Consider the following 9,924-nt stretch of genomic DNA (forward strand, 5'->3'; position numbering starts at 1 on the left):
GATTAAGGACAGCGTGTGCTCAGAATTAGGTGACATTTGAATATTACTGTCCTGTTGGAATCAGCTGTCGGCTTGGACTGGTAAGCCTTTAACAACCCATACTTACTGAGTACCTGCGGTGCGCCTGCGCTGGAGTCGGGCTGGGGTTTCAGCAGTATACAAAAAAAAGAAGCAGCCTCTTCCCTCACCTCCTATCCCGGTGGACGAGGCAGATAATAAACAAACAAACTAGTAACAGACATGGCGTCAAGCAGGGGTAGGCGCCGAGAAGAAAACCAAAGCAGGGAGAGGGACAGAGTGAAGGAGTCAGGAAGGGGTACTGTTTCCAGCAGGGTAGGCTGGGGGGACTCCGACAGGGTCCTGCCTGCAGTGAGGAAGTAAACCCCGAGAACCAGGCATCCATTCAGCACACAGGTGCTGTACATGTACTGTGTGTTTCATACCAGACCCGATGGGTGTCCGTGGGGAGCTCAGAGTTCAGCTTGTCTGTTTCAGGGGTCAGCTTCTGGTTTTGTTTAAGCAGCAGACTGTGATTAAATTTAGTGGCCAGCCTTTAAGCAGGAGTGGGGGAGACTGTGGTCCTAATTGGGGTTTGGGGGATCGAGGGGGTGAGCATGAGGAAATGACCGTCTCATAGATTCATTCATTCAGCACGTGTTTACTGAGCAGCTAAGGTCTGAGCTGTTGGCCCAGGCCTGATGTATGGTGGCAGGCAGGTGGGCGGGGTCCCTACAGACGATGATGGTGGACTGTGTTTCAGGGAGGCCTATCCCAACTGCACGGTTCTTGAAGCTCGCCCATGTTACAACGTGGCTCGTCTTATGTTCCTCGATGCCGAGAGGTAATGGGAGGGGATGACACAGGAGGGGTCCCTGCCTTTTGCAGGGGGCATCCTGGCTGCCCCACGGGAACCCAGCTTCCCTTCCAGGTGTTTCCCAGGGCATAGTGATTTTAATCTGAGGACATACCCTTCTTCAGCTGCAGTATGAGAAACTCAGGCCAAATCATAGAAAGAATTTCTGGCCCTTAAGGGATGGGCGGGTAGACCCTTGAATAGAGGCGTATCTGAACTATGTGTTTTAAGCTGATCCGATTGTAAGCTCACCCCTGTCCTTAGGGAGTGGACATAGAAGACCCCTGAGCTGAGCTCCCTACCCGCCCTCCCTGCCATTCCTGGCCCCAGTTGGGCCAGTGGGTGACTGGGCACCTGTGTCTCACAGGAAGAAGGCCGAGCGGGGGAAACTCTACTTCACAAACCTCCAGAGCAAGGAGAATGTCCCCACCATGATCAACCCCAAACCCTGCGGCCACCTTTGCTGCTGCGTGGTACGAGGCTGTGAGCAGGTACGAGGTGACCCTGGGTTCCCAGAGCTCCAGCTGGGTATGGGGAAGAGGTGGCCAGATCCCGGGAAGACCAGCCACAGTAGAGATGGACACATTCCAGACTTGGGTCCCCTGACCCCAGGAACACGCACACAAATGGGCCTTGCACATAACCAGCCAAAGGTAAACAGACTCCCAGAGCAGGCTAGGCCCCGAGGTGGGGTAGGGTTGGGGGGCCCGGGACTGGGAGCAGAGTGCAGCCCTGCCCTCAGGGCCCCCACCTGTCCCTACAGTCCTTGAAGCCCCGGTTCCCCTATTGGGTTCGTCCCCATCCATGCAGTGACCCAAGTTTACAAACCCCAAATCAGAAGGGCTCAGCCAAGAGAACAGCCTTGTGTTGTATTTACTGACTCTGTGGCTTTCGGTGAAGTTTCTCGACTGCTCTGTGCCTCAGTCTCCTCCTCTGTAAGATGGAGCTACTGGTACCCATCTCCGGATTGCCGTGAAGGTTACATGAGTTAACGCATAGAAAGGCTAGAGCAGTGCCTGGCTTGGAGTAAGGCCTGGGTCAGTGCCGCCAAGCGTGCTGGGGAGCGGCCTGGCCCTCTGACCAGAGCCCCCCCACCAGCTCGCTTGCCCTCGGCAGGTGGAGGCCATCGAGTACTACACGAAGCTGGAGCAGAAGCTGAAGGAGGATTACAAGCGGGAGAAGGAGAAGGTGAACGAGAAGCCTCTTGGCATGGCCTTTGTCACCTTCCACAATGAGACCATCACCGCCATGTGAGCCCCTGCCCTGCGGCCCATCCCCATCCGGGTGCCCTGGGGACTAGCGTGACTCCTGGGTCCCCAAGCTCATGGCCAGCCCTTGGCAGTAACCAGCGCCCCTCCCCTAGCATCCTCAAGGACTTCAACGTGTGTAAGTGCCAGGGCTGCACCTGCCGTGGGGAGCCACGCGCCTCGTCCTGCAGCGAGTCCCTGCACATCTCAAACTGGACTGTGTCCTACGCCCCCGACCCCCAGAACATCTACTGGTGAGCACTGCGGGGCGGCCGGGACAGGCTTTGTGCGGCCTGGTGGCTGCAGCAGGGGCAGGGGAAGGGAGGCAGGGCTGGGGTGTCCCTAGAATGACCCTCGCCTCTGCCTTCCAGGGAGCACCTCTCCATCCGAGGCTTCATCTGGTGGCTGCGCTGCCTGGTCATCAATGTCGTCCTCTTCATCCTCCTCTTCTTCCTCACCACCCCTGCCATCATCATTACCACGATGGACAAGTTCAATGTCACCAAGCCTGTGGAGTACCTCAATGTGAGACCCAGGCCCCATACCATCCCCTCTGCTGGGTCCCGAGACACAGATACCAGACCTCGGAGCCCTCTTTGCGGGAGGGGGGCGGGGAGCCAGAATGCCCTCTGGCCCAGGCTAGCTCCAGTTCTGCTTGGCCAGCCCAGCCCCATCAAGAGCTCCCTGTGACCACAGGCTGCAGAGCCCTCTAGGAATGCCCTTGCCACCTTCCCCCGAGAGACACCACCCTTGGGTTTGCACAGCCCTAGAAAGATACCAGAGAAGAGAGTGAGCCCAGGCCAGTTTTAACTGACCATGTGACCTCGGACAAGTCTCCTTCTCCTCACCACCCCCCCACCCCATCTCTCCAACAGAACAACAGAGGTTCAGACTTCAACACTGGCTTCCGAGCTTAGATTCTGATGCCTTTATCAAAAGGACTCTTAGGTGAACCCCAGTGTGGAAAGCAAGGCTGCTCAGATGTCCATAGAGTGAGGGGTTATTTCCACCAGCTCCTCCCTCACTCCTCCTGCCATGCACACAGCATACCTTCTTGGAGCCTCAAAGTCCAAAGTCAGACAGTTTGAAAATTCCTGAGTGATAAGAGCAAAATACACCAGACCCAGTTGGCCTGGGTTCCCATCCCTACACCACTGCTCACCTAGCTGGGTAACCTGCTGAATCTCTTTTTGCCTTAGTTTGCTCATCTGTAAAATGGGCCAATAGCATTGTTGGGAAGATCCATACACATAAAGCCCATGATCAGTGCCCAGCACTTAGGAAGTACTCAGCCAATGCTAACCATGACAGTAACTCCCCCTGCAGTGGTATTCGTGAGACTGGCCCCCACCCTCCCTCTGGCCCTGCAATGTTCTGGATTTCTGCCACGGGGCCCCAAGAGCCATGGGGCCTGGGGCTTAGAGGGGGAGGGGGCAGGTAAGCCAAGCATGCTAGACAGGGGCCTGCTAGACAGCCCCCGCCTGAAACGCTCCTCTGTGCTCCACCGCAGAACCCCATCATCACTCAGTTCTTCCCCACCCTGCTGCTGTGGTGCTTCTCGGCCCTGCTCCCCACCATCGTCTACTACTCGGCCTTCTTCGAAGCTCACTGGACACGGTGAGACACCGCACATGCCCTGTGCTCTGGGCCTCTTAGGTGTCTGGCCGTCCCTGCTGGGAAGCCCTCTCCCCTGTGGCCTCCCTGCCCCAGGCAGTCCCAGAGCTGCCAGGGAAGGGAGGCTGGCCAGCATCTCACACTGGGAGGCCCCCACCCCAGCAGATACCATACTGGCTGGGGGAGCAGGCCTGGGGCGGGGGGTGCTGGTTCACTTGACCTCTGCCCTTGTGCCCCCGCCCCAGCTCTGGGGAGAACAGGACCACCATGCATAAGTGCTACACCTTTCTCATCTTCATGGTGCTGCTCCTGCCCTCGCTGGGACTGAGCAGGTGGGTTGCAGAGGATGGAATGGGAGCTGGGGATGGTGGGGAGGGGCAGGATGGGCAAGGGGAGTAGTTCAGGCTCCCACTTCCCTCACAGAGCTGGGGGACCCATGTCTGGGGGGCATCCCCAGAGGCTCATGGACTAGACTCCATCTCCCTTGGTGTTCTGGGCCATTCCAGCCCCCCACCACACCTTTCTACTCCTCCTCTCCAGCCTGGACCTCTTCTTCCGCTGGCTCTTTGACAAGAAATTCTTGGCTGAGGCAGCTATTCGGTTTGAGTGAGTGACCTGGGCCCCCAGGGAAAAAGACCAGGGGGTGGGGGGATATGCCTGAGATACACCAGAGGTGGGGGTTGGGGGCTCAGATGGCAGGGCAGAGTCATACCAAGATGACACCACAGCGCTCAGGTATAAGACGTGGGAGATGTCCCTGGGGTCTTTGTTGGGGCTCGTTCTCTGGGAACCCATGTAGAGGGTACCTTCAAGGTATATTTGGGGCTCTGGAACCCACACTGGGGGATTTCTGTGATAGCCTATAGAGCTTGTATTCTTGGATTAACTCCAGCAGTCAAATTTCACACAGGAGACATCTGTAGTAGGATCTTGGTCATAATTTGGGAATGACTTGGGGGTACCCCTGAAGGTCCTTGGAGCCCACACTTTTAAATATCTGTGGAAATCTTGGGCTCACAACTCCAGAGTATGGGGAACTATGGGGCTCATACTTGGGGGGTTTATGGGACACAAGTCATGGGAAGACCTCTGCAGTTTCAGGCTTTTATCCAGAAGTGTGACTGTGGAGTTCCTTATGGGGTACCTTTTCTGGGAAGCCCTAGGAGGCTGTTTGGGGGTGAGGGGATGGAGAGCCACGTACCATGACTGTATATATGAGCACAAGATCTAGGGGTCTTACTATAAGCCATCTGTAAAAATCTTGGGCTCACACTTGGGGTGTCACAGGCTTTGACAAAGGTTCTGGGGCTCCCCACCTTGAAGATCTCTGAGGAAGGGTCTGTGGAGCTTGCATTCTGGGGGTGTCTGAGGCTCACACTCTGGGGGTAACTGTGGCTTAATTCAAGGTCTAAGGGGGTACATTCTGGGTATTCTTAGGGCTTACACTCTTAGGGGGTCTTTTAGTCTCACGACCTTTGTGGGGATCTCAGGCAGTCATACCCTGAACATTGGTGGTCTTAGGGGTGCGGAGCACTCTTCATGGTCTTTATAGGGCACAAGTTCTCTGGGCACCTCCAGGCTCACACCCTTGGGTTGCATCCACTCACACTGAGGGTGTTGGACATGTCTGTGGACAGTCTCACCTGCCCTGGGGCTCGCGCTCTGGGGGGCACCGGGGCATGGGTGCTTGCGGGCTGAGCTGGGGTGTCCCCACGAAGGAAGGCGCGTCGGGGGCGGAGGTGTGGCGTGCTGGCATGCTGGCCGTGGGCAGGCAACCGCTGGGTCGCCCGAGAGGGCAGCGCTGGAGCACTTGGTGCCCGCAGGTGCGTGTTCCTACCCGACAACGGCGCTTTCTTCGTGAACTACGTCATTGCCTCCGCCTTTATCGGCAACGCCATGGACCTGCTGCGCATCCCAGGCCTGCTCATGTACATGATCCGGCTCTGCCTGGCGCGCTCTGCCGCCGAGAGGCGCAACGTGAAGCGGGTACGGCCGCCTGGGGCCGCAGCGGCCCACGCAGCGCCCCCTGGTGGGCCCAGTCTGAAACAGTGGCGGCCATGCTAGGGTGTGGGGGCTCAGGGCTGCTGGAACTTGGGGGACCCAGTTCCGTGGCCCTGGGCTATCCCCTTCCTATCTGGAGCCTCAGTTTTCCCATATGTGCAGCGATGGATCAACATAGATAACCCAGCCAGTCCTGACAGTCTAGTGTTCTGATGGGAGTCTGGGGAGGTCCGGGTCCCTAGACCTAGGGTCTTTGAGCCCTAACCCCACATGAGGGCCCTGGGCATCCCATCCCCCAGGCCTAGCCACCTGCCAGCCCCTGATCTCTCAAAGGTCCCCCGCCCCTCAACCCATGGCCCATCACTGTACCCACCCTGAACTCCCCCTCAGCTTCAGCCCCTCTTTCCATCCGCTTCGCCCTGCCCCACCCTGGATATTGGGTTCCTTTTCCCCACGGCTTCGTTCCTGGCCTCCTGCCCCCTCCTACCTGCCCTGCGCCCTTCTAGCCTGTCCCTCCCTCCCTCCCTGTGCCCTTCTAGCCTGTCCCTCCATCCCTGAGCCGCCCTCCTGCCCCTCTCCCCCCCAGCATCAGGCCTACGAGTTCCAGTTTGGCGCAGCCTACGCCTGGATGATGTGCGTCTTCACGGTGGTCATGACCTACAGTATCACCTGCCCCATCATCGTGCCCTTCGGTAGGCACCGCCGCGCCGGGACCTGGGCCCTGCTCGGGGGGACCCAGGACCTCACCCGCTTCACTCTAGTAAGGCAGGCCACCCCGAGTGGACAGGGCCCTGGCTGGGAGACCGGCCCCTCGGGCCTCCCGCCTGGTCCCTGCCTCAGTCTGGGGCCCGGCCTGAGGGGGTGGAGGGGGAAAGCCATCTCAGCTCAGGCTGGCCCCAGCTGGTGTGCCAGGCCCCTGAGCAGAGTGACCCCGACATGGCCATATTCATCCACACCAAGTGCCTTCACTCAGCTGATATACTCAGACATACATCACATGTCCCCAGTGGTGTTCCCACACATGCACACACACACACACTCCTACACGGGGTCCGCCGCTACACTTGGAGACAGTCCCGTAAGCTTAGGAATGACCTTTGGAGTCCAGGGCGGGGCTGGGCTCTTGCTGCTCACAGAGGTACCCCGTAGTAAATGAGCTGTGCACCTCAGACTAAGCAGTTCTTCCTTCTGAAATCTAGCAGTTTCTCTGCAGCTGTCATCCTACTAGTTACCTCTGCTGTCTGCCTTATCATACCCTAACCCCTTAACCACCCTCCCTGGTTATTGAAGGCTCCAGACTCCCAAACTAACCTCCTCATCCTTTCAAAAGCTCCCCTTCCCTCAGGCCCCAGGAAAACAGAATTTACCACCTAATTTATACTCCTCTGTGTAGGGACAGGGTAGGAAAAAAAAAAGGGGGGGGGGTTTAAGAAGAAGCTCATTGACCCAAAGTATGGACTTTTAACAGTAGGATTTTCAGTGAGGGGCCGTGGAAGGAGGCAGGGAGCCTGAGGAAGGGGACACTGTGTGCTCCTGCGATGGGCTTGGGGCTCTGTCCCGGACTGGGGCTGGGACAGGAGGAGGGAGGCCAGCCTCTCAACCATCTGGAAAGGACTAGAACGAGCTGGGACGAACACACAGAGGCCCCGCGGCACTGGTTCCGAGGTCAGGGCCCATGTGGCTTCCCCCAGGGCTCATGTACATGCTGCTGAAACACCTGGTAGACAGGTACAATCTCTACTACGCCTACCTGCCGGCCAAGCTGGACAAGAAGATCCACTCAGGGGCTGTGAACCAGGTGGTGGCCGCACCCATCCTCTGCCTCTTCTGGCTGCTCTTCTTCTCCACCATGCGCACCGGTGAGGGCCGCCCCACACTCACACCGCCCCGGGGGGCGGCAGGGCAGGGTGGGGGAGGGTGCCATCCAGAGTGAGGCAGAGCAAGCCATGGGAGAGCCCGTGGTGGCCAAGGACTGCAGGCAAGGAGCCCAGGAGAAGCCAAGTCAGGCCACGGCACATAGGAATGCAGGACTGCATTCAGAAGGTAGCCAAAGTAGGGTTGTGGGGCCCCGGGAGGGGGTGCCCAGAGGAGAGGTAGCAGCCCCATCCTTTGCGTCCCCCCCACCAGGGTTCCTAGCCCCCACGTCCATGTTCACATTCGTGGTCCTGGTCATCACCATCGTCATCTGTCTCTGCCACGTCTGCTTCGGACACTTCAAATACCTCAGTGCCCACAACTACAAGGTGTGGGGCGAGGGGGGCAGGGGATGGCTGAGGGCAAAAGCTCAAGGGGGTGCAGGGGAGCAGGGGGCTGGGTGGGAGCTGAGGGCGGGGCAGCAAGGGGATCAGGAAGGCATGAGGTTGTGATGGCGACTGAGAACAAGGACAGCTCCCCACTCCCTGACTCGTTCTGGACTCCTCAAGATTGAGCACACGGAGACAGATGCTGTGGACCCCAGAAGCAATGGACGGCCCCCCACTGCTGCTGCTGTCCCCAAATCTGCGGTGAGTACCCGGATTCATTGTGGAAGGGCGGGGGGGGGGGGTGTGGAGTTGCTGACTGAGGCTCCGCCCAAAACCAGGGGTCCCACTAGTCCTCCAGGAAGTGAAGCCTGTTCCAGCCCCCAGGGCAGGGAGAGATCTGGCTTCACTGAGGGGGCTGCCCCACCTCTCCCTCTGGGAGGCTCACTGTCCTGCTCCCCAGAGACCCTGAGGTCCCCCAGTCGGTCCCTTGCCATGGGGAGCAGCTGTCCACCCTCACCCTCTACTCCTTTCCCCCTTCAGAAATACATCGCTCAGGTGCTGCAGGACTCGGAGGTGGACGGGGATGGGGATGGGGGTCCTGGGAGCTCGGGGGATGAGCCCCCGTTGTCCTCGTCCCAAGATGAGGAGCTGCTGATGCCGCCTGATGGCCTCACGGACACAGACTTCCAGTCTTATGAGGACAGCCTCATAGAGAATGAGATTCACCAGTAAGGGGAGGGAGGGGCCCTGGAGGCCACGCCCTGCCCCCACCCCACCTGCCCCCCACGGACACTAAAAAAAAAAAAAAAACGCTAATAATTTATTAGATCTAAAGCCCCTTCGTCCCCCATCCCCTGCTTTCATTAAGGTATTTAAACCTGGGGATCTCACCACTCTCCCCCACCATGGAGGGAGGGAGGGAACCCCCAACCTCAGTGAGAAGAGCCCCGAGCCGGACCCGGGGCAAAGAGGGGTGCGGACAGGGTTCCCCCAGATCGGTGCCCCCCAAGCTAGTAGTGTGGTCAGGAAAGGGTTATTGAGAGCCAAGAGGGGTACCTGGTGCCGTGGCTGGAGACCTGGGGAGTGGCCCAGGCAGATCAGGGGCTGCACCCCCCAGTTCTTTCCTCCCTCCTGAGCCCCCCTGGGATCTGGCACTCCAGGGAAGTGGAGCCTCCAGCCCCGTGTGGGTTGCATGAGGGGGAGGGGCTGCAGAGTGGGAGGAAGAGTCAGGCCCCCAGTCAGGGAGGCGACCTAGGGGTGGGGGTGGGCATGGCTGACACTGGAAAATGGGTTTTTGCACTGTTTTTTTTTTTTTTCCTTTAAAATAAAAATGAAAAGAAAAGCTCTGAGGCAGGTGTCTGATTTGTGCTGCTGCCCTGGGCACATGGGCTGGGGACTGAGCACCCTGCTCCATATCTGGAGAACTTGTCCAGTGCCTGGGCAGAGACTTCTGATGCCGGACCTCAGTTTCTCCAGGGAGAGGAGAGAACAGGCCCAGGAGACTTAAGGGGAGTCTTGGGCAGGAGGGGCCTGCTGCGGTCACACTGGCACCCCCATCCGGTATCAGCCCTCAGCTCCATCGCTACTCCCTGCCCTGAGGAAATGGTGGGACTGCTCACAGGGACATAAATCCACTTTCTGAATCCCCAAAAGCCACACAAATGGGGTGGATATTCAGGGAGAAAGGCCTGGCAAAACCACAGGTTCTCCACTGGTCCAGGAAGATGGCTTCCTGGAGGAGGAAGATCCCAGGAGGGCTACTTCTAGAAGACTCGGCAGGTGGTTCCCAAAGGGAGAGGCAAGAAAATGGGGTGACAGTAATCCAGCAAATAATATTATTTGTTGTCATTGTTGCTACAACTTCTTGAGCAGGCGTTATGTTTCTGGAATTATGCTAAGTGGCTGTATTATGTGTTCTAAGGCATTTACTCCTCAGGGAGTTGGCTCTAGGGTCAGGTGTGGGTTT

At 58.2% G+C, this 9,924-nt stretch overlaps 1 protein-coding gene across 3 annotated transcripts in view; it reads left to right on the plus strand.

Annotated features, from left to right (window-relative positions):
• TMEM63B (transmembrane protein 63B) overlaps positions 1 to 9,307 on the plus strand; it is a 23,012-nt gene extending 13,705 nt beyond the window's left edge. For 2 of the 3 annotated variants that reach the window (XM_080805296.1, XM_080805294.1), the window contains 14 exons: positions 761 to 841; positions 1,221 to 1,344; positions 1,970 to 2,103; positions 2,217 to 2,354; positions 2,472 to 2,625; positions 3,611 to 3,717; positions 3,960 to 4,046; positions 4,255 to 4,320; positions 5,538 to 5,700; positions 6,302 to 6,407; positions 7,407 to 7,574; positions 7,843 to 7,958; positions 8,139 to 8,219; positions 8,499 to 9,307. In XM_080805296.1, coding sequence (XP_080661422.1) covers positions 761 to 841; positions 1,221 to 1,344; positions 1,970 to 2,103; positions 2,217 to 2,354; positions 2,472 to 2,625; positions 3,611 to 3,717; positions 3,960 to 4,046; positions 4,255 to 4,320; positions 5,538 to 5,700; positions 6,302 to 6,407; positions 7,407 to 7,574; positions 7,843 to 7,958; positions 8,139 to 8,219; positions 8,499 to 8,690 — 1,717 coding nt within the window. In that variant the 3' untranslated portion in view covers positions 8,691 to 9,307. The remainder of the gene's footprint in view (positions 1 to 760; positions 842 to 1,220; positions 1,345 to 1,969; positions 2,104 to 2,216; positions 2,355 to 2,471; positions 2,626 to 3,610; positions 3,718 to 3,959; positions 4,047 to 4,254; positions 4,321 to 5,537; positions 5,701 to 6,301; positions 6,408 to 7,406; positions 7,575 to 7,842; positions 7,959 to 8,138; positions 8,220 to 8,498) is intronic. The other variant, XM_080805295.1, reaches the window with a different exon arrangement.
• The last annotated feature ends 617 nt before the right edge of the window (positions 9,308 to 9,924 follow it).

Source organism: Martes martes, assembly GCF_963455335.1.
Source record: "Martes martes genome assembly, chromosome: 6".
NCBI lineage: Eukaryota > Metazoa > Chordata > Mammalia > Carnivora > Mustelidae > Martes > Martes martes.